Source organism: Xenopus tropicalis, chromosome 3 (assembly GCF_000004195.4).
Source record: "Xenopus tropicalis strain Nigerian chromosome 3, UCB_Xtro_10.0, whole genome shotgun sequence".
In the NCBI taxonomy this organism is placed as follows: Eukaryota; Metazoa; Chordata; class Amphibia; order Anura; family Pipidae; genus Xenopus; species Xenopus tropicalis.
The window spans coordinates 106,014,082-106,039,313 of record NC_030679.2 but is presented as its reverse complement, the minus strand read 5'-3'; the positions used below and the strand labels follow the sequence as shown (position 1 = coordinate 106,039,313).

Here is a 25,232-nt window from a genome sequence, read left to right as displayed (position 1 = left end):
CTAATGCCAGGCATGGCCTGTGTCAGCCAATCCACTGGGTCTCTGCTCCATCTTGTGTCTGCACCGTGAGGCACTGCATCAGCCTAGGTGCAGAGACAAGGAGCAAATTTGGCTAGAATATTTGATCCCTCGCTGAAGTGTGCTACACCCAGGACAATGCAGTGCCTTCCAGTGCAGACACAAGAGGTAGCAGTGACCAGCGGATCGGCCGATTCTTATCTGGTGTTTATACACAGACTGAGAATCAGCCCTGTCTGGCATTAGCCTTACAGTAATGGGCTGCTGGGACTTGTATTTCATATGGTCAGTAGTGGGGCTAATGTGGAACCTTTAATCAGAAAAATGCAAGCAATGAACTAGTAATCGTGATATCTTTGTCTGTATTGTTTAGACAGCTCCTTGAAAAATGTCCACAAGGCACCACATTCTATATGTCTTGTTTTGTTTTTCACTAAATCTGAATTTACTCTCACTTCTTCTTAGATAAAAGCATTGCTTTGATTAATAATCGCACAAGTCAAAGAAAAAAACTGCTATTAAAGAGCATCCACAAGCAATAAATACATTATTATTATCTTTATGTTTACAAAGACTTGCCAAGATTTTTGTGAGAGGGTTTTATGCTGCATTTAGATTTAGAATGTACTGTTGGCTCCTAAAGCACTCCGATATGAGTAAATGTCTTGACATTACAGTTTTCCTACTTTACCCCTCAGGTTTAGACAAAAATAGTTAAAGGGATACTGAGAGAAATCATATCCATATCACCCCAGAACCTGATTTACTAGTAATATCTTTTCTTTCAAAGCACATCTTTTTTTGCCACCTGAAGTTCCAGACCCAACTCACTGTAGGGGTGGAAAGTTATGTTTCTGCTTGTGTACACAGAAGAATTTAGGCAGCAAACATGATAACCTTCACTTCTTGTTCTAAAGTGGATGAAATTCTTCATGGTGTCCCCCTCAAAGGGCTATGTAGCAATCCAAACACTGCTACCTTGGAACATTCCCTCATCACCCAAATTTCAAGCTGAATAGAGAATTATTATTCAGAGCTCCTGGAGAATGGGAGAGCAAACAAAACAGGCCCTGGCATTTCAAGTTCACAGAGGCCCAAACAGCCCCCCACCAGCCCACTAAATAGTGACTGTCTATGGCACCTTACAACAGCCCCTCTGGCAATTGGCAGAACCCTGGATCAACTTGTACTAAGAGCTATCTCCCATAACCCTGTATTCCCTCACTTGCTAAAAAGCCATCCAACCCCTTCTTAAAGCTAACTTATGTATCAGCTAGTACGACTGGTTCAGGGAGGGAATTCCACAACTTCACAGATCTAAATAAAAAAATCCTTTCCGAATATTTAAACGGAACCTCCCTTCTTCTAAACAGAGTGGGTGCCCTTGTGTCAGTTGGAAGGACCTACTGTTAAATAAAGCATTAGAGAGGTTATTATATGATCCCGTTATATATTTATATATAGTTATCATGTCACCTCTTCTCCAGTGTAAACAGACCCAACGTGGCCAGTCTTTCTTCATAACTGAGACTTTCCATACCCTTTACCAGCTTAGTTGCCCTTCTTTGGACCCTCTCTAATTCAATAATATCCTGTTTGAGCACTGGAGACCAAAACTGAACAGCATATTCTAGATGGGACTCTTTTGGGCAGAGCCCTCTTCACCTCTTGTATCGGTTATTGATTGCTTTATATGTTACTCTGTATGTCCAATGTATGAAACCCACTTATTGTACAGCGCTGCGGAATATGTTGGCACTTTATAAATAAATGTTAATAATTATAATAATAATAATAATGGGGCCTTACCAGCGCTCTTTAAAGGGAAAGAATAACACCCCCCTCCTGTGAATCTATGCCACTTTTAATACAGCTACAAACCTTTATAGATATCAAAGCTGTATAGATAGAATTTGATTAAAAAGACAATCATCTAAGTGGCCCTCAATATGATAACAGGTGGACAGGAAAGTCAAGCAGCATTCAGATCTCAAAAACCTTAAATTCTCTATGGTATTGCAGCTGCCATAGAACTACAACTCTCAGCATAAGACAGCTTGCAGAAGGTAGTAGTGAAATAGGTGGGTATCTATAAATACTTATTCCTGTTTAATGCAAACATCTAATTCCAGTCACACTTTGTCAAGTTAAAACTTTAGGTCCCTGAAACACAAACATTTCCACAAAAAAAGATCTATTCATGGTTACAGAATTAGAGCTGTAAAACTGGCTTTTTGCTAAACTGAAGAATTCCTTTTATATCCTCATTAGGAGGGCAGAAACACATGTGAAAAGCCTGTAAACATGATTGCACTCTGTCTGTTTTATGAAAATCACAATGAGCTCCTCCTGAACCTGTTAAAAAGTTACATGCTGGCACAATAAATAGGGGCTCTGTGGAGAGAAACATAAAGAGGGAAATAAATGGCTGACTTGAAAGCTGAAGCCAGAGCTAAAACAAAGGGGCAGTGTGCACTGCTGTCAAATCACGGAAGAGAATTGCAAACACCTAGTAAAAAAGATGAAGCAAAACACATGTTTATTAAAGCTCTCGTTTTACTGCCATTAAGCGTACCCTATATCCCATCAATAGCAGAGCACTTGCACAACCCATACACAAACACTGTGATCCATTTTCCAGGTGCCAGAAACTAAAATAACACTTGCTTTACAAGAATGCAGAGCAAAAATAGCAAAAAGAAGAAAGCAATTCAGCAGGTATTTTTTTAAATGGTTTCTACAACCCCTTGATGCTTGTTAACGCAAATTATACGTCGCACTGTGCCTTGTTTGCTGGTAACTAGCAAAGGTAACTTGTGGACATTCAATAGTCACTGCGTCCACATAAAAGCCAAAGGCTCAAAAGACTTCTACTTCTAATGGTTTCAGAGTACAGTATACTACATTCAGAACCCAGATGTGACCAAATATTATTATGAATATTATTGCATATTCTAGGATTAATGCAGCTGCCTATTGGCAAGCGATGTGATGTGCTTGTTGCGGAAACAAAATCTGCTGAATTGTAAGATTACTGAGAGAATAGATGCTATATAGTTATGTGCAATGTTTACCCTTGTCCAGTTGTCCCACAGTAACCAACCAGTCGTAAGCTGGCATCGGTCCTTGATCCGACAAACCTCTCCATCTGTCGGTCAACATCTGACCGATTTTTGACAGATATTGGATCAAACATGGGCCAGTAAGCTGCTCACTCCTTCTGTCTGTAGCTTGTATTGGACTGTGTATGGCCACCTTTACTTGATGTGTCTACCTACATAGCCATACACAATGCCACTAAAGAACAACAGGAACCAAAATCAGAGAGGGAGCCAGACAAGGAGACATATGGATATTGAGAAGTACTTCCATTAATTAAACAGAATAGAGCCATACAAACAAAGGTGTTAAATATGTTGACAGTGAGGAAGGGAATTAGGGCTAAATCAGGAAAGGAAAGGTAAAGGAAAGTGATAACAAAAAAGAGTAAAAAAAAAAAACCAAGGTACATATAGGATGGGGTGGGGGGACTCCTATGTCATCTCTTTGATGCTGCCAGAACAGTTGCAATGGGTTTTTCTGGCAGGTATTAAATATAAAGACTATTATATATACTTGTTTGCCAGTGGTTATCCTAAAACTTGCAGATATTGGCACCAGCCCATAAACTGTTGTTACAAGTAACACATTTCATTCAGAGCATATGAATCAGAGCTGCACTGATAATGAGAGACAGGCATCAAAGAGACCACATTAAAAGGAGTTTTCTTTTCCTTTTTCTGGAGCCATAAATGCAGAACATAATAGTAGGTGGCAAAAGCCAGAGAGGCCACAGTCAGGGCTTTCAGAGTTTTTGCAGGACTGAAAGAATATCTGTCAAAAATAAATCTTCATCGCTGATAAAAGGAACTGATTTATTTTACCACCTTGTGATTATTAACTTAGTGAGCTGTGTTCATCAGTCCAATAACACTGAGCAGTAAGCACAGGATTGTGGCTCAGGGAGGCCTGGATCCCCTTCCTTTGCAGATGTTTATGGGCTGGGTATGTCCCAAATTATCTTCACCATATGATAACAACAAATACTGTAAGACCTATGGGGCAGACTGATGCCTGAAAGATTCCTTTAAATAGGACTGCAAGAGATGAATAGCACACTAAGGGAGAGAATTATCAATGTTCAAGTTTTACTTTTTTATTGGTTTGACATTGTTTGTGCTAAAAAAAAACCTCAAATTTGAATTACGTTTCAAAAACTGGTATTTATTAAGTGCAAAAAAAAAACAAAAAAAAAAAACCCGAATGTCAAAGTTCAGTATCTAAAAGCTTGTGAGTTTCTATAGAAGTCAATGGGAGTTGCCCTAGGTAACTCGATTTACAACAAACTCAAATTCAAAAACTCAAAAATTGATAAATAAGCCCATATAAGGATTAAGTCAATAGCAAAATAGTTTTATAATTGTTATTATAAGAACACAAAATTTTGCTCCATAAAAGCAAAAGTCCTGGTTCTGACTCTTGAAAGAGTGTTGCATAGGCCAACCAGAAGTATGAAACGTTCTAAGCGCAACAGTATGTGCATGTATACAAACTCGCAACAGAATTTTCAACGGTTTGCTGAAAAAATGTATGGGCTACCCATAACGCATTAGGCCTTTAAAGGGTAGTTCACCTTTAGGCAGATGCCCCACAGGGAGATTATTTGCATTAGGTTAATTCTCTGCTACCAGGGGCCACTAACCTCCCTGAAATGCCTTTCCACCAGCAATAGTGTGAATAGCTATTGGAAAGGCATATGCGTCGCTTTGTCTTCAGAAATTTCCTCCTGCAGGAAAATTTTAGCAACTTTGGAAAACAAAGCAATGCGTAGGCCTTTCCACCAGCGATTCACATTATTACCAGTGGAAAGGCCTTTCAGGGAGATTAACTGCGGGTGACTAATTTCCCTATGGGCCATCGCCCTTAAATTAACTTCTGTTATAGAATGTCCTATTCCTAACGACTTTGCTATTGCTCTGTGAGCTTACAGTTTTATTATTTTTGTTATTTACTATTCTTTCTCTATTTATGCTCTTCCTTTCATATTCCAGTCTCTCATTTAACCACTGCATGGTTTCTTATGGAAACAAGACCATAGCAACCAGATTGCAGAAACTCCAAACTTGAGAGCTATTGAACAAAAAATGAAATAACTGAAAAACCATGAATAACAAAAAAAAATGAATATCAACTGCAAATTGTCTCAAGATATCAGTGTCTATGTCATACTAACAGTTAATTTAAAGGTGAACAACCCATTTAAATAAAAAATATCACTACATGTCATATTAGAGTAAAGACACATGCAGCAAATAGTCCGCAACTTTAGAAAACCTTGCTGCGACTAATTAGCGCAGCAAAACCTGCGCACATTTAGTCGCAGCAACTGACACAGTAACCTATGGCAAAAATATTGCTGCAAACGACTTTTTAAAAGTTGTGGCGACTAATTGCCCCATGTGTCTTCGGCCTTAGTTCTGCACCAACACAGAGCTGAAAAGATGAATTCATCAGGCTTAATTTAACTATCAGTATTTGTTGTTTGTTAAACATGGATAATGATGAAAAGTAATTTCATGAAGTATCTAAAACTGCGGAACTGGATAACTTATCTGCTCCCCTAGTGGGAATCATCAGATGAGACATTTAAGAGGGCAATAAAAGTTTAACTGGTGTTGCAATTTAACAAAGTACTAAAAGAAAGGTTACTTCTGAATATATAAAGGTTATTGTAAATTGTATGTTTGCTTTTTAAACAGCCAATAAAAAGACTTAGACAGATTGGAGTATTACTCACTTAACGCAATGAAACAAAGACAAATTGAGAGTTAGCAAAACCACGGTGTATACCAAGGGGTAACAGGGAAATGCTTAGGGTTTTTGGATGCATCATCCTGGAATGTTAATGGAAATGCAATGAAAAGGTATAATTACAGTACAGAGGGAAAAAACTCAAGCCTGCAGGTAAGAAAAACTTTAATAAATTAGTGATTGGTCTTTGCGGGCTTTTAACTTCAAAGTAAGAATCAACCATTCCCATAAACTCTGGTCTCTCAAGGCAGATATTCACACCTCACTGAGTAGTTGCAATCAGGATTACACCAGTTCAGTATATAGGTTTTTAGAAAACACTAGTTTGTCTGCAAAACTTGAATTTTTGAACTAGAAAAGAAATAGGAGTCACTGCATTTGGCTAGAGGGGAACTTAACTAATTGGACTGGTAATTTTATCAGCTTCTACTCTGCCTGGTAGAACCAGAAAGTGACAGGAAGCACTACAGTGAAACTGGTTTCATTTTCTTGTTTAGTGCAAAAAATAATAAAAAAAAAATATGTATTTCTTAATTAAAATAATAGGCAAGAAGTTTGTTCCGCAAAACCCTTTTCACTGAATTGACTTTTAGCAGGACAATAATCCCACAATCTAAAGCAAACTATGACTGAAGCAGCTTAATAACAAAAACACAATACTATATACAATAGTATTTGAAAACTGAGGTGCACAAGTGTCTGACCAACCAGAAAAAAATCTGCGGCAAAATTACTCAGTATGCAAAGAAGGTACATATTTACCCAAAAACACTTGTTATTTCTGCTAAAGCTGGCTTTATGAAATGAAAATGATAGAAGACTTACATATACAGAATGTTTCAGTTTATTTTTATGGTTTTCTTTTTCTAACATATTTTATACTGGAGTGTGACATGTCTATATATATATATATATATATATATATATATGTGTGTGTGTATGTGTACCCTAGAAGCAAAGGTGGTGAGACATGTGGCTTAATAGGGTTGTAAATGAATGTCTCCATAGTATTAACAATGTTTTTTGCTCTTCCATAGGCTGTACAGAGAGATAACAAAAAACATGGGTAGCATAGGCATTCTGAGGCAATAGTGCTCATATAGGTGGCAAGAAGTGATGGTCGGAATATGTTGGCGCGTTATAAATATATGTTAATAATAATAATAATAATAATAATATCATTCCCCCAGCACCTATAGTGGTCAAGTCCAAGTCCAAGTGAAGAGATTGTGATTGTTCCTTCAGTAAGGTCTATCCATTATCTGCTCTTGTTGGTTTGTGGAAGATTTACTAACCAGATTTTCTGCTGAAAACCTGGTTAATTGAGAGCTAATTATTTACATTAACTGCCAAAGTTGCAGCCTCTGAACTTTATCTATTGACTGAATACACAGATCAATACAGGAGAAAGTTTCAATCTGTAAGGCTGATGAAGCAATAATCATGCACTACTACATTTACATACAGAACACAGTAAACATTGATGCTACTGTATGAATGATAATAGGCTATTGGTCTGGTGCGCATTTTTACGTCAGAGCACATTATGCCTCTAAGACAGTGCTGTCCAACTTCTGTGGTACCGAGGGCCGGAATTTTTCCTGCCTCCGTGGTGGAGGGCCGATAATGGAAGCCATTTTTGACCACTCCCCTTTTTAAAACCCCACCCACTTGAAACCACACCCATGTTATTGCATGACCATAGCCATATTAATGGTGGTAGTACAGCAAAAACCTGCCATACTCTGCCTTCCCTACCCTGCCTGTGTGTGCCATACTCTGCCTGCCCTACCCTGCCTGTGTGCGCCATACTCTGCCTGCCCTATGCTGCCTGTGTGTGCCATACTCTGCCTGCCCTATGCTGCCTGTGTGTGCCATACTCTGCCTGCCCTATCCTGCCTGCATTTGCCATACTCTGCCTTCCCTACCCTGCCTGTGTGTGCCATACTCTGCCTGCCCTAGCCTGCCTGCGTGTGCCATACTCTGCCTTCCCTACCCTGCCTGGGTGTGCCATACTCTGCCTGCCCTATGCTGCCTGTGTGTGCCATACTCTGCCTGCCCTATGCTGCCTGTGTGTGCCATACTCTGCCTGCCCTATGCTGCCTGTGTGTGCCATACTCTGCCTTCACTACCCTGCCTGTGTGTCCCATACTCTGCCTACCCTATGCTGCCTGTGTGTTCCATACTCTGCCTGCCCTACCCTGCCTGCGTGTGCCATACTCTGCCTTCCCTACCCTGCCTGTGTGTGCCATACTCTGCCTGCCCTATCCTGCCTGTGTGTGCCATACTCTGCCTTCCCTACCCCGCCTGCTTGCGTGTGCCATACTCTGCCTTCCCTACCCTGCCTGTGTGTGCCATACTCTGCCTTCCCTACCCTGCCTGTGTGTGCCATACTCTGCCTGTCCTATGCTGCCTGTGTGTATGGCACATACAGGCAGCTAGGGCAGGCAGAGTATGGCACACACAGGCAGCCTACAGTGATGCAATGCTGGCACTGCTCCTACAGTCTGCACAATAACTATATATTAAAAAACTTTTTAATTGCAGTACCACCACAGTATATGTTCTTTTTATAGTGTGCAGGGTTTATTTGAGGGTTTCTACTGCTCCTACAGTTTGTCTGAGGTGTGAACAGGTGAACAATGTGGGTGATTACAGTCTGAGCCTGAGGTGTGAACACTGCAGGAGGTGAACAATGCAGGGATTAAAAGGTGTGAACAACACAGGGGATTACATTTTTAAACAATACAGCCTGATTACAGCCTGAATCTGAGGTGAGAACTATGCAGGGGGCCAGTACTGATACCATTTAAAGCTTACACAAAGGTAAGCCATCAAAGCAGCCAGACAGGTGGGGGGCCAAACAGAGGGGGGTCGCGGGCCGCCAGTTGGACAGCACTGCCTAAGATATGCCTGCAAGATATATTATAGAAATGCAGAAAGGGAAGTTTTTGCACACAATCACCAACACCCATACATTTTACTTACTTATACAGAAAAATTAAATGGGATATAAAACAATTGCAGTTGAATTGATTCAAATGAGGACATGGATATAGAAGCAAAAGTAGCCCTATCTGAAGCAACTATATCTTCATTCCAAAGGCAGCAACATTTGGCTCAGTGAGCACAATATTTGGCTGCTGGTGGAAGACTGGGTTGGAATGTCCCCTCTGTGACACTGGCTCAGGCAAAGTATTGGTGTGCTGTCATCGCTCATGTACTTGGTGTCTTAAACATAAAGCCAGCAACAGACATCAATAATCAGTGTTTAGTAAGGAAGTAGGGAATGCCACTTGTGTAATGCCACCTGCAGAATTACCCAGCACAGTGACGTCTTTAATATGTGCCCATATGGCATAAGACTTTCTTGCAATACTGACAGGGAAAATATACCCTTCTTCTTGACACAAGCTCATTTACTGTGTCTTAAATAAATGGTGCATAAACACTCAATTGAAGAATCTGTGCACCACCCATAGGGACTTCAGTGACTTCAAGTCCGAGAATCCATCACTTTACAATAGAATAAGGCAAGGCAGGGCATGCATTACACTGTGAGCATAACAGTGGGTGGGGAACTAGTCCTAGCAAGGGAAGACAGACTATCATGGTTTCCTCTAATACATATTCCTGAAGGTTCAGCTAGTGTTTATACACCTTATTTTTATAACCCCAACTGATTGAGCTTGTCTTGCATCTTAGCCTAACAGGATAACAGAGAAGAGTATCTGACCACCAAGACAGCAGTATGAAAGAGAGAGCAGGCGAGGGCCTGCAGCTGTCACCCTTTAGCAATAGCCTAGCCCTTGCCAATCACTAGAAAACGCTGCAAGATGTGATCCACAGTTGCCTTTGGAGGAAAGATGAGCGGCCAGTCTCTCCTGGGGTTCACAGGAGGTTAACCAGAGAGAGTGACAGTGTGGGTGCTGTGTATAACATGGAGTCTAGCTAGGGCATAACATGTGTCACCCTGTTAGGAACCTCCCACTGTCAGACACTAAGTCGCTGGACCACTACTGACCTCTGTCATGCAATAGCCTGCTCCAGAACAAATCAGAAAGAAGCAAAGTTTACTTATGCTACATATGATTCTATACAATACCAAAGTTTATAATGTGTCATTAACAGATCTTCTCAAAAATTCCAAATTAAGCCTAGGATGAAAAAGGAATAACTAACCCATCTACAAAGGGATTCACATAACAAAAAAAACAAAGGTAAAACCCCATCAGCTATCACCAGAGCTAAAATTACCGTATATACTCGAGTATAAGCCGATCCGAATATAAGCCGAGGTACCTAATTTTACCAAAGAAAACTGGAAAAACTTATTGACTCGAGTATAAGCCTAGGGTGGGAAATGCAGCAGCTACTGCTAAGTTTCAATAATCAAAATAAATACCAATAAAATTACATTAATTGAGGCATAAGTGGGGCATATGTTTTTAAATATTTATTTCAAAGAAAAACAGTAAACTAGCTCTGTAAGCGGAGAACAAAACAATGAGTACTACCCCACGCTCATTGTGCATTGGCAAACTGGCAGCTAGAGTAGGGTCTGGTTGCGGGTGGCCTAATTTGCACACAAAGGACAGAAGGTGCTAGTCTGGAGGGACCCATGGCACCCGACTCGAGTATAAGCCGAGGGTCACTTTTTCAGCACATTTTGGGTGCTGAAAAACTAGGCTTATACTCGAGTATATACAGTAGACATATTAATCAAAGTCACACTAACATTTTTAAGCATTTTTTTAAATATATTGAGGTTCTGTAGGCTTCTGTATGAATGTTTGTGAGTTAAGCATCTGTAGATAACAGCATGATAGTTTTACTGATAAAACAGTATGGCACAAATAGGCATACTTAGTTATAAGCTTAAATCTCTTGAATTGGCTCTCACTTACTACTTCTGTCAACCTCTAAATAAACACTCAGGGAAATAAAAATCTAAACCACTGATCAGACCAGGCAATCTAGAAATAGATCTCAAAGCCTCTCATGACACCATCATATTTTCTTTATCAGGTATTTTCATAACAATTATTTCATTGCAATTGTATATTTGAAAAAGAATAATGAATTATGCAAGGTAATTTTAAATTAAATTGATTCCTCCTCTACAGCTTTACGTAAGCATCCTATAAAACTCTACATGCAACACATACTGTATGGTGGCAATACTAAAATACAGCAGATGAAGACATTTGGAAGTGGGCAGGGATGGTGTTTTCCTGCTGGTGGTGAAATAAAAAGATCACAAATCATAAAGCCTTCACGTCTCATTTACAATCCCCAGGAGACTTCTAGTGCTCCAAAGAGCTAGGAAACTGCTACATGTACTTAAATGTCCCTTATTTCTAGAGTTCTCACAATGGCAGCAAGTCTTGTGTAATTTTAAAGCTCAAATTAATTCTTTTTCAGAGGAAATGACTTAGAAAAGAGTGCTGGATTTTCTTTCCCGCTCCCTTTTTTCCTTAAACCATAGGCAACAATAAATGTTATCTTCATAAACACTTGTCTCTCCACACATATTAAATGATACCACACTTGTCTTAAAATTCAAGTGGTTTACAGGAGATAATGGAATATAAATGAGAACAATTTAGTCTCAGAGATGAAACGAGTAAGTGCAGAGACGTTAGCAGGTTTTGCCTGTGCCTTTACAGAAAAATAATGGAAGAAAGGAAATGTTATCTGCAGATCTAAATAAGTACAAACCTAAAAAAAATAGTTCTATATCGGTAAGTAATGGTTAAAAAAAAAATCTCTGCAATCCTCCTTTTCTGACATTTGCGCTTCCAAGGAATTTGTCCAATGGGCCCTAGGTAACCTACTGAAATTAAATTGAAATCTTCCCTACTAGAAACTGTGTATTAGAAGTGCAATTTTGTCATGCTACCCGGCACATCAATATCCTCACCTGACTGCTTTATTTTAGTTGTTTTTCCAGCACAGTTTGCTGAACACAGATTTGGCCCTTCCTACAGTAGAAGGCACTGACATTATGTCTGAAAGTAAAGGCACACTTTATATAATTTTACATGTTAGCCTGGAGAAGATTATGAGGTGACTGTACACATTAATATCCTTGCATATAAGTAATGTTAAATTTGACAAATTCATTTACCATGAAAGATTGAAGCCCAAATACAGCAAATACAGGTTTAGGGTTTTATCAGTTTAACAAGTTTGAATTTCAAAGTTGGTGAAAGGAGACCTCTTGTAAAGGTCCAAGCGATTAATTTAAAAGTGTTGTTCAACACTGAACAGAAAACACTAAATGAGATTGCCCAGCCAGTGTTTGCTCCTGCACCCTTGGGGCATATTTATTATAGTGTGTAGACCAACATCACCAATCAGCAACTGGATTTGAACAGTCACCTACAAGTTAAAAAACAAAAGCAAAGATCTGATTGGTTGCTAGGCAGTGATGTTGGCTTACACACTTTAAAAAACATGCCTCTTAGTGTCTTTCTTGCCTGCTTTGGTATCAGGCTGACCTACCTATGACTACACCTTTTGTCTACACTATAGAGAAGTAATTTACAGCTTCTGTCCTCTGCCCCAGTAAGAGGACACATTCTACAATATACTGGCAATTTTTGTAGTGTAGAGTTTTATATTATATTTCTTCAGCTATGTCTCTAAGTGGACAACTACATGTTGGGAACTCTCCCTGTCAGCCCTGTATAGGCCACCAACCTCCAAGGAAATATTACATACCAGAAATATCACAGCTTATGAACTGGCAGAGACAAGACAGACTCAGAGGGATTTCTGATAAGCAAGAGGCCAAAGACACAAATTACATATCAGCCCGGTACAGTCTATTGTTAAATACTGAAAGATATATGTAAAATTGCTACTATCTTTCTATTGCTAAATATTCAAAGATTTATGTGGTACAGGAATAAGAGCTATTCCCAAAAAACACGCAGGGTGGGTGGGTTCGGGCTGAGATTTTCCTGCTGCCCTTCCCGCCCACAACCTAACTGCGCCCCACAGGAGCATATATTTATACAGGTACCTGCCTTGCCCCACCCCCTCCGTGACATCAGAGATGGGCGGGTCGGCACAGGTATATAAATAGCCACAGAGCAGCGGGCTGGGTTGGGTATGGGTTGGGAGAGGGCAGAATAGGGTCAGGTGCGGGTTGAACTTATTTTAAGCAAATAGTTATATTTTTAATGATTTCCTTTTTCTCTGCAATAATAAAACAGTACCTTTTAATTGATGGTAACTAAGCTACACAAATCCATATTGTTGGCACAACAATCATATTGGGTTTCTTTTATTTTTAAATGCTTTTTAGCAGACTCAAGGTATAGAGATCCAAATTACAGAAAGATACCTTATCCAGAATAACCCAGGTCCCCAGCATTCTGCATAATAGATCCTATACATCTACTACACCACAAAGGTCTACCATAAGTCTGTATGGAAAGGGAAACAATGCCCACTATGATCAACACAGAGTAATTCTGTTTTACTACCTAGCTTCTGCTACTGCAAAGCTGAGAAAAAAACAAGTCATCTATGCTTAACAACTGAAAACTAGTATGACCCTCAGTACACCAGTTAGGTTCACACCAGTCTGATTTATTACACATTCTAATCTTGTTAGACTGTGACTTAAGAAACCAAAGCCCAAAGGAGATGTTTTCCACTAAAGCAGGTATCAGAAGAGCATCAATAAAAACCACAATAGGTTTAATAAGCTTTGATATTGCTGACTGGAGGTTTGAAACAAAACTTTAGGTTCATAGTATAACAAGGCATTGCGATTAACTTTTATAACCAAATGTGTTTGTCTTGTCTCTGTTATAAAATCTTACAGCTGCTCAGCCTCTCCCACTAAATGTAATGTGTACATTTCTGTAATTATGTTATACTTAAATTTCATGTACATGGACCATGTCTAAGACTGAATGGACTGAGGGGGATGGGGACACTGCAGCTAGCCTGGTACTCAATATGCCATGCTATGACAGCATAAAATGGGTTGGAAATCCTGGATATTAGCATCCAATGCCCTCCTCTTAACACCCAAATGAATCTTGAGACATTACTGGACTAGATAACAGAAATGTTGCATGGGCAATATGGCTCCTAGAGAGGATTCAATTACAACAAAATAAAGTGCAGATATTCATGAAAATAGTCTATTAAACACAACATTTCTCCAATCCAGGTTCTAGTTGTTCTTGTAATTTTAATTAACCCTTTTGCTTTTGAAAGGCTCTGTACTGCTGTCCTAAGAGTAGGGTCAGGCTGGAAGTCAATATATCTATTACTTACAGACTGTCAGTAGAGCTACATTCTAGAAGTCAACACAAAGCAGTGCTCAGTAGTAGATAATTATCCTACTGCTAATCCATGATGTCATGCTGTTTTCTGAAACTGGCATTGAAAGAAAAACTCTGAATATTGACTAAGAAGAGTGACAGTACAGTGCCATCTAGTGGGAAGCCTCTGGTACAACATGCAGTTTAAAAGTCAAACGAGAACAACAAAGGTGCGCGTTGAACAAAGGATAAAAATTGAAAAGTCATTCACACAATTCCCCATGCAAGTAAACGGGGTGTGGCAATGTGTGTTTTTTTATTTTTATTTATTTAAGACAAAGATGTTTTTGCACACATATGCTTAGCAGTCACTGCAAACTCATGGCAGTAGTTTTATTAACTTTACACTGTGTTTTAGTACACAGGGCAGTAATATGCCCTTTGTAATGCTACCCTTGAAAAGAGAAGTTGTCTGGCAAATGGATATTACCTATATATATATATATATGTGGAAAATAAATGCATTTACACAGGTTATCCTCTAAACAGCCAAAAAAAACTCTGGTGTTTTTATTAACTGCTTGGATACACACACTATGGTCCCCTCTGCACAGCCTGGGAAAGGAGGCAGCAGGAAATGGAACAAATGTGTGGGGATAATGGGGTTTTTGGAGAAATTTCTCAATAAATCAGCCCCAAACACTACTTTTAAAGCAAATTCCTTCTAAAAGTAAATGAGTACAATTAACTGGCACAATATTGTTTTTTACACAATATGTCCCCTTTAAGCCGGATATACATGGAAATCTGCTTGTTTGTCGAGGTCAAGAAAAGAGCAGATCTTTCACCAATATGCCTGGCTTATGGCGGGCATATCGGATTGGTCCAATTGTTTGGCCCTAAGGCTTAATCAGATCACATTGACGGGAAGCAGGCTGTCAGAGGGTGAACCGCATTAACACAATATTGCACTCTGCACCCTGCTCCTATTTTTTAAACCTGCCTGATTAACATTTGGCTAGTTTTCAGCGAGATATTAGTTGGGGAGGCCCATCTGAGGGCCCCATACATAGGCCAATAAGCTTCCTACTCAGACCACTGACAGCTTTTATCGGCCCCTGTAAGACCACCTTAAGACAAAGGTTGGGCTGGTCCCCAAATGAAGGCCCAAAGTATTAGAAGAAGCTTGGTGTGAATCTTAAATTCCAACCATTCTTCTATTCTCCCTGGAATATTACTAAACTATGGCAGATTGACTGGCCACATTTTCATACATCTGTAACTCTGTTATGATTTAAAGGGGACCTGACTCAATACCAACGAGCATAGTAGGTTGCTCCTTTCGTTAGACATACAATTAATTGAAAAAAAATCATCTTTAATATAGAAAGTCCAAGCTTCTGGTGAACTACAACTTCCAATATCAATTCTAGCCTATGGGCAGATGTAAGTCAAATGTAGAGCAAATATGTCACGAGACCCATTACCTCCCACATTTATTTTAACAGTTACTATACAGTTGACAAAAAGTGATCCTACACATTTCAACCGTGAATGCACTGTTTTTATAAGAACAGGAGGGAAATGAGTGACTGGGAATCAGAGCAAAACATTTTTTGGGTGGTCCCACAAAGCTGGAGCAAGGAGACCAGACAGAGTTGATCTGTGTTGCACCCACATGTTGTCTTTATGCTTCAGGTGTACTTGCGAATCAGGCTCAGTCATTATGTTAACAGTTTCTTCCAGCTGTAACACAATAACATGCTGAAGCACACCTGTCACGTACACAGAAATGCGAGTTTAACATGGCATAGCACAGGAGGCATAACCATGAATTGTTCCAAGAATAAATGAATATAATACCTTGCTCTAGGAGCTGCCATGGTAACAAAAATAATTGTACAGGTACAGGATCCATTATCCAGAAACCTGTTATCCAAAAACTTCTGAATTACGGGAAGGCTATTTCTCAGAGTACATTTTAAGGGAACAGTTCTTGTTTTAATGATTTCCTTTTTCTCTGTAATAATAAAACAGTACTTTGTACATGATGGTAACTAAACTGCAATTAATCCTTATTGGAGGCAAAACAATCCTATCGGGTTTAATTAATGTTTAAATGTTTTTTTTAATACACAAAGTATAGAGATCCAAATTTTGGAAAGATCACTTATAATGAAAACCCCAGATCCCAAGCATTCTGGATAAGACTTCCCATACCTGTAGTAGTAACACTCCTCTGTTTTATATTCCCAATGGAGCATTCAGGTCAGGTGCTTGGGGTCAAGTTGGAGAATTACTGTAAAGTCAAACCACCAAAGTACCGATGTTCACCAAGAAGCAGTTTGTGGATTAATACAAAGGCTCCCCAAGTCTATAGTCTAGAGGGCAGATTTATCAAAATGTGAGTTCGAATCATGAATGGGAAAAATTTGGATTGGATACGATAATTTCTGATGATCGCAAATACCACGAATATGCTTACGTATTAGTCACAATAATATCGTATTGGCGATCCGAAAGTAACGAAATTTTCATATCCGAACAATCGTAAAATGCAGAAAAACCTTTCCGACTTTGATCCTTCTGTGCACAATTTTGGAAGCCTCCCTTAGGACTCAATGGCACTCTGCAGCTCCAACCTGGCCCAAGGAAAGTCTCCTATAGGGCTCAATAGCACTCTGCAGCTCCAACCTGGCCCAAGGAAAGTCTCCCATAGGGCTCAATGGCACTCTGCAGCTCCAACCTGGCCCAAGGAAAGTCTCCCATAGGGCTCAATGGCACTCTGCAGCTCCAACCCGGCCCAAGGAAAGTCTCCCATAGGGCTCAATGGCACTCTACAGCTCCAACCCGGCCCAAGGAAAGTCTCCCATAGGGCTCAATGGCACTCTGCAGCTCCAACCCGGCCCAAGGAAAGTCTCCCATAGGACTCAATGGCACTCTGCAGCTCCAACCTGGCCCAAGGAAAGTCTCCCATAGGGCTCAATGGCACTCTGCAGCTCCAACCTGGCCCAAGGAAAGTCTCCCATAGGGCTCAATGGCACTCTGCAGCTCCAACCCGGCCCAAAGAAAGTCTCCCATAGGGCTCAATGGCACTCTGCAGCTCCAACCTGGCCCAAGGAAAGTCTCCCATAGGGCTCAATGGCACTCTGCAGCTCCAACCTGGCCCAAGGAAAGTCTCCCATAGGGCTCAATGGCACTCTGCAGCTCCAACCTGGCCCAAGGAAAGTCTCCCATAGGGCTCAATGGCACTCTGCAGCTCCAACCCGGCCCAAGGAAAGTCACCCATAGGGCTCAATGGCACTCTGCAGCTCCAACCCGGCCCAAGGAAAGTCTCCCATAGGGCTCAATGGCACTCTGCAGCTCCAACCTGGCCCAAGGAAAGTCTCCCATAGGGCTCAATGGCACTCTGCAGCTCCAACCTGGCCCAAGGAAAGTCTCCCATAGGGCTCAATGGCACTCTGCAGCTCCAACCCGGCCCAAGGAAAGTCTCCCATAGGGCTCAATTGCACTCTGCAGCTCCAACCTGGCCCAAGGAAAGTCGCGATACAGAAGCTTGAATTAATCCAAAACTTTTGTACTCGTTGCGACAATACGATTTTGTCACGTTTTTCTTTTACGCACAGTACGAAAAAGTTGCATTAAATAACAAAAAAATTGGTGAAAATACGCAAGGTACGAAAAAGTCGCAGAAAACACGAACGGTCCAATTGAACGAACGATCGGGCCGTTCGTGGATTGATAAATCTCCCCCTAGGGGTCCATTTTCATCAGGTTGCCGATTTTCACCTTGTTTTTTTCAATTCTTTTAATATTTCTTTTTATTTGTGCTGCTGGGTCTGGTGTATCTGCTGGGAGACGAAGGCAGGCAAGGCGCATGCATGTGTGGTGTGCACCCGAGCTCTCTGCACCGGGTCGGGTTCAGTGTGCGCCAGTGACATCATTGGCACGCATAGCTGATTCTGCACACATCGGGGGGCAAGCCACACATGCACGTGCTTTGCCTGCCTTCTTCTCCCAGCAGATGTACCCGACCGGACAACTGAAGGCATACTGGACTAAAATGTGCCCAGAATTATGTCAAAACAAAAATGCGGATTTTGCAGCATGGGAAAGGCTTCATAAACATCAAACGAGGCACTTCTCTAAGATACCTTTCAAATGAAAACTTGCAAAGAGGGAATGCCTTTCTAGGGAATGGCTGTTATATTGCCCTTCAACAGGTAACATCTTCTGTTTTGCTAGTAAATTGTTTGGGGACAGTGAAAACCATTATTCTTTAGGTTATAGAAATTGGAAAAATGAATCTGCTCGCTTGGCTAAAAGGTTAAAATGAAAATGAATTGTTGTATATTTCAAAATATTTGGGAGTGGGAGTTGCCTAGAAGGGGGTCCTGTGGAAAGTACAGCCTAGGGGTCTCACATCTCATTAATCTGCAACTGCCAAGAAGTAACCTGCACCCAATATTCAACCAATGTATACACAAGGCTTCTTTTCTGCTTGTGTAAAGGAGGCCCATAGGCTGTCCATAGGAATACACCAAATTTATATTTTTTTTGTATTAAGACACATACTAAATCCTCCATAAGCGACTGCATATTTAGATTTTAGCAAACAAAAATGTCTTTGTCAGTACTTTAGCACTTAACTGTTCACACTGCCAGCAAATTGTTGATTTGTATAGAATTGGACAGTGTACAATCAACATTTGCGGCATTCTTCTACGGCCTTATATGCCAACAACCTTAACGGTTGGCAGGGAAGGGGTTACAGTCACATGACATGAAGGATGTCTGATGTTTGAAAAATCCTGAAAAAAGTGCAGGAATTCAACCAAATCCTGGATTTAGTGCATCACTATACTTCATTAAATGAGCTATAACCCTAAGCAACAACATGGTCATTTAGCTCCAGACAGCATGTTCTGACTTGGCACCATGCCATTTGCACTCACCGTCCGTTTTAATAGAGAACAATACCTTGCTGACCTTTCCTGCTGTTGACTAGCATTATATCAAGGGTATACCTAATTAAGTCACACTATGAGCATAAGGTGCTTACATAACCTTACATCAGCAATAAAACTCTGACACTGCCACACAGATTGCCAGATTGCCTATATCCCCCTGCAAGGGTGTCTTGGATATATTCAATTGGCCTGTATAGTTTGGTGTCATTGGCAAACACAGAAACAGTACATTGCTTTCAATGCCCTTCCTCAAGTTAACATAAAAATGTGGACCCAAAACAGAACCTTGCAGTATACCACTTAGACCCCTTGTCTAATACAGAATCATTTTCACAAACATGAAATTGGTATCATGAGGTCAATGCTCATAAACCAGACAGCAGCCTTGCTAAATATGCAGTGAATCTTCTGTGACCTAGTTAGTTCCCAGTGAATAGAAAACATAACATACATGTTCATTTAAATAAAATAGTCAACTGATTCCAGCAAGTGCTGCTCAACTGGCAAAAAGTATGCTTATTTGCAACATGAAAAAGGGTACTGTACAATTATGTAGAGATACAGGAAAAACAGAATGTATTCCATCACCTTTAACACACTGCACTACATTAGCTCAGGGTTAAGGTAATTACACCAAGACGGACTTTACTCATCAGATGCAGTGTGCAAAGGGCAGTTTTCAGATGCAATTTGACCTGTACTTTTCTACAGTCATCTTCATTCCCAAAATTCCAGCGCAAAAAGTAAGGGCCAGATTCAGTTCAGTGTGAAAGCGTTATCTCATGGTTTATGATATGAAAACTTATGGAAGAGATGAAATTCAAGAAGAAAAAACTTCTCTTAATTTAGTTCCTGCTTTTTCCCTATAGACTTTAATAGGGTTTTCACCCTAAAGCATGAGAAACGTTTTTTTTCAATTGAAAACTTGTCCATATCACATGTTTCATGTGATAAACCTTTCTCTCACTGGACTGAATCTGGCCCTAAGTCTAATGTGTCACCACAACAACTGGCATGTGTGAATTTTTGTGGATGTGGGCCATGATAGAAGTAAATAGGCAATTGGGCTGGAAACACTGCACCCAGTCTGTATAGTTATGCCTACTTCTTAATTACAATCCATCACCATTATTTGGTTTTGAAAATACAGTTAAGGATCTTGGCTACAGATGGGGAAATTCACATTGCACAAAGTTGATCATCATTTAACAGCATAGAAAATAGAAAGCAAGGTTACTAAAGTATCTTTAGTTATTGGCAGAAATGATCATAAACATCAGTGAATACTGCTCATAAGAAAATAAACAGCAAAATACTTAACTACAGAGGCGATTTGTCAGCTGGCACTGAATGCACTTCCAATATGCTGCAAATTAATACATAATGATCATAAATTACATCACCAACCTGTTTGGCTCTGTATCATTTGTGATCATAATGTATTCATTGCAACTAAAACCATTCTGTAAGGTATTCATTTGTGCGTCTGACTTAACATTCAGGTACGTATAAGTGGCAGATGGTTTATAGATCACACATTTACCTTATGATTCTTACAGAAGCATGCCAATACAATATTAATTTCACTGCTATAATATCATTTTCAAGCACAGATGGTTCATTGCTGAGGTCATTTTGGATCTCTCTTCCTTACACACTTAGAACTTCTTTTCATATGATTGCTATATGTTCCATCACATACAACTTCTCTGGCAAACTAATTCACATACATTCATTTCTAAGTACATTAGAAATCCTTTAAAAAGGATCTCCACAATAAACATTATAGTGTTCATTTATACTTGGAAGACCAAGTTCAAGAAGCTGAAGATTACTAGGTTATGCTGGACTGCCCTGAAACACTGAGAGAGACAGGTGTACTGTTTACATTTGTAGAAATATTTGAAGTATGCACCATGCTTAGAGGCATTATGCACACCATACTAGGGTATCATACCTTAGTATAACAAAGGAAAGCTCAGTCCTGTAACTGGCCAGTGATAGAGTTGGAAGTCCTCCAAATACATGCCTTCTTCTGAGGCCCAGAAAGAAATATTACCTGCTAGGTATCTTATGTGTTCTACTAATAGTAGTCAGCCCAGTACTGGTGGTGTAGGGTCTGCGCACAGACTGTGTTTGCTGTGCCTCTGTATGCACTTACAACAAATCCATGAGTACTCACATATAATGGCAACATTACCAGCAGCAAATGAATTGTTATAATACTAAATGGCAAATACATTAAAAGGAAGGAAGGAAGGAAGGAAGGAAAGTCATTTTGGCATTTTACTGCCAATAGATTCACCACATTAGTGCCACCTAGAATGCTATATTTATTCTGCAAGCTTTCCAATACCTAAGCTCCCTCCCTTTGTTTAAGATTGCAGCTGCTATTTTAGCTTGGTCTTCCTAGCTTCCTGCTGCAGTTTAGCCCTTATAGCTCAGATTGCACATTCCTAAGGGTGGGGGGGAGTAAGTTTTATGAATTCTTATGAGGGGGGCAGGAGAGGGGAAAGAGGAGAGAAGGGAGCAGACCCTGGCCCCAGGAATGAAGGATTTTTCTGAGAGGGGAAGTCAGATACCCTAAGAACATGTTTAAAAAAAAAAAAGGCACAAGAAATGCTGTGTTTCTTTTGATAGAGGACTCAGTGCAAGAAAGACCCATACATCAGTCAAGAGTTTGCTTTCACTTTAGCAGGGAGTGGTAGGTGTTTTTCAGCTATGAGCATTATCAGAGCCACCAGTTAAATCAGATACATTTACACTAGTAAACAGAACAGTTTTACCATGGGTTTACTTATAGCACTGGTCAAACATACATTAAGGGGCTGATTTATCCTCATGCAAATTAGAATTTTAGCCATGATTTTACAATTTTGGGCTAAAACTCATGAATTCAAACTAGGGTTTACAAAATTCAAATGTTCAACATCCAAAAGGTTGCAAGTTCATGTAGAAGTTAATAGGAGCTGTCCTAGGCAAAATGTAAGAGATTTTTTTTTTCAATCTGAGTTTTTTAATTTTTTTAAAACTTTGCAGACTTATTGAAAATGATGAGTAATATACGAATTTTATGCATTTACATTTTTCATGTTTTTTATTTTGTCATTTCCCTTTCAAAATTACTGAACTGTGTAACCCTGTGAACATGAGCTTGCCTTCCCATTAGTAAGCCCGCATTACTAAAGCCATTATTAGACAGTCAGAGTGCCCACTTTCATTTTCGATTCCTATCACTAAGGGAATGATTAAAAAAAGTATCATAACAAAAACATATCATAACATAAAGTGTCATAACAAGAAACTATGAAAGCATTAAAACAATGATCATTGACTACAGATTCCTACCTCTGCTTGTTCTGAGGTAAAGCTTTTGCATCAACGGCAAACATTTTGGAAACAAAAATAATGACCGGTGCCGTCTCATCACTCCGACACTTCAGAAACGCTGAGAGGAAAAAAAACACAAAAACAAATTAAAAAGTGAATCAAGTTAGACGGCTGATCGATTCTTGCTGTCTGTATTTACTGTACAAGTAGACTGTATTATTTCTCTAGGGATCTAGACTGTGCTAAAGTTACTTGTCTAAGGTGATATTAAGCCTCACAGTCTCACTTTCTCATATCAGGAATAAAGAAACTAAATAATAGAATTCATGTCCATTTATACAGTTGGCAAATTTGTATTTCAAATATATTCCGACCAGTTGAATGTGTCAACAGCAAAACCTACAAGGATACATAAATAAGTACACTGAAAGCTTGCAGGCAACATATAGACCCTCAATGCCTTAAAAGCTTGCAAAGTCAGCCACTCGAAGTTTGTTTTTTGTCTTTTGGGGGACCGTAAACCCTCCTGACAAAGTCTCTTACACTACAAGTCTGCTGCCTGCCATGTGCAGAAAGAATGCAACTGCTTCACTGCCGTCCAACATTTTTAACACACAAATGGATGCAAAGCCTGCCTGCAAATATAAGTGATCTCTAAATAACCTTCATATCTCCCACAATTACATGGCAATTATAAAGGAATATGTAGTGGGGCATGAGAAAGGCAGGATTTTGGTGAGTCAATACTATAAAAACAATTATAATAAAATAGGTAAATTCATGCTTTCCTTTAAAAGAAGGATAATAGCAATGCTACTGTTATCTGTCTTTTTATTCTGGCCCTCTTCTATTCATCTTTGTCTCTAATTCCAACTACAACTGCCTGTTGCTAGGGTACATTGTGACCTACCAACCAGATAGCTGCTGCTGAAATTCCAAATTGGATAAAATAGGAAAATAATAATTAAAAACACACACAAAAAATGAAGACCAAGTGCATATTGTCTCACAAATCCACTCTCTGGGGATTTGTATAGTGGTATATTATTGGGCTAGAAAGGATCATCTATTAATAACACAATCACATGGTGAGGAATGCAACAAAAGAGACCTAACATCAACTGACTATTCAGAATAATAAGGGAAATAAAAACATTTCACTTAAAGCACAGGAATAAAAAAAAGCCAACAAAATAGCTCCACTATCATGAAAGTACACTTGAGTCTATTTATAAGATAAAGCACAAACTGTTCACATTAGTACAGTGAGTACCTGAATTAATGGGTGCAAAGCTTTACATTTTGCAGAAAAGTAGATAACAAAGGCCTGCACGATTATTCTCCTTCAAGGCTAGTCAGGTTTATCACTGACAATGAGCCATGCTGCAGAGATATTCCTTTGCAACTAACATCACTTCTATTAGTAATAGTAAATATGGCTAAATATTATTATTTATTAACATTTATTTATAAAGCACCAACATATTCTGCAGTGCTAATGATGCTATATGATATGCTTTTATCCAAATTAGCTCCCCATCATGCGAAGCTACTCTAAATAATACATAAATCACATAGCAGTGTATCCAGTTTTTGAATAAAAATCACATTGGTTGGTGATAACCAGCCAGTTGGTAAAACAGATTATATCAGTGTAAATTAAGCATTCAGTTATGTAGCCCAATTGACCAACATTTAGCCAGTATCCAATGGAAAACATAATTATCTAGCCATCAAGTAGACCCAAGCTTTAACATGGAAATATACATTTTGTATACAGGCTTAGCAGCATACTCATACCCTATACTAGTATGCACAAAAATCAATGACTGTCTATACTTAAAGTGATACAGGTATAGGACCCATTATCCAGAATGCTCGGGACCAAGGGTATTCCGGATAAGGGGTCTTTCCGTAATTTGGATCTCAATACCTTAAGTCTACTAAAAAATCAATAAAACATTAATTAAACCCAGTAGGATTGTTTTGCATCCAATAAGGATTAATTATATCTTAGTTGGGATCAATTACAAGATTCTGTTTTATTTCTACATAGAAAAAGGAAATCAGTTTTAAAATTCTGGATTATTTGATTAAAATGGAGTCTATGGGAGATGGGCATTCCGTAATTCGGAGCTTTCTGGATAATGGGTTTCCGGATAAGGGGTCCGATACCTGTACTGACACAAAAAACTACTCTTTAAAACATTAATGTACATAAAAAGTTACATGTTGATTATTTTTCACTGATAGGTTTTTGAAATGGTTACATTAAGGGGAACTCTGGCTTCTGAACCAAAATGTGTTAAAGAGCTTCACACAACAGAGAAACCCCTAATATATCTCTCACTGTAATATGTTCTTTCAAAAGTATGAATAAATACCATTTTTATATGCTGAAATCCAGCTGCAAAACAGTCCTTCTCTTTCTGCATCATTTGAAATCCTGGAAGGGAAGAAGGGACTAAACCACTTCTCCACAGCTTACAGACAGCATGCAGGAACTACATAACCCACAATACATTGCACTGTGATGTTCCTTTCCTTATTGACATAACACATGCAGGGAATTGTGGGATTTGGAGGATGCAGGCTGAAGGCAGGCAGAGGACAGTCAACTACAGCTGTTTTTCTTGAGATTTAAAAGCAGTCAGCCAGATCAGCAGAACAGGGGACCATGCTTAAAGAGATACTGATACCAGAAATGAAACCTTTTTTACATCTGTCATAACATTGTCTTTGCACGCTATTTATAATTTTGCCATAAAAGTATTTG

The 25,232-nt window shown here is 39.5% G+C and overlaps 1 protein-coding gene across 3 annotated transcripts in view; it reads right to left on the bottom strand.

The window, feature by feature from the left end:
- The window catches only part of efl1 (elongation factor like GTPase 1), a 160,858-nt gene that overhangs the window by 108,015 nt on the left and 27,611 nt on the right, over positions 1–25,232 (bottom strand). For all 3 annotated transcript variants that reach the window (XM_004912621.4, XM_002940100.5, XM_012959520.3), the window contains exon 12: positions 22,475–22,574. In XM_004912621.4, the coding sequence (XP_004912678.2) occupies positions 22,475–22,574 (100 nt within the window). The remainder of the gene's footprint in view (positions 1–22,474; positions 22,575–25,232) is intronic.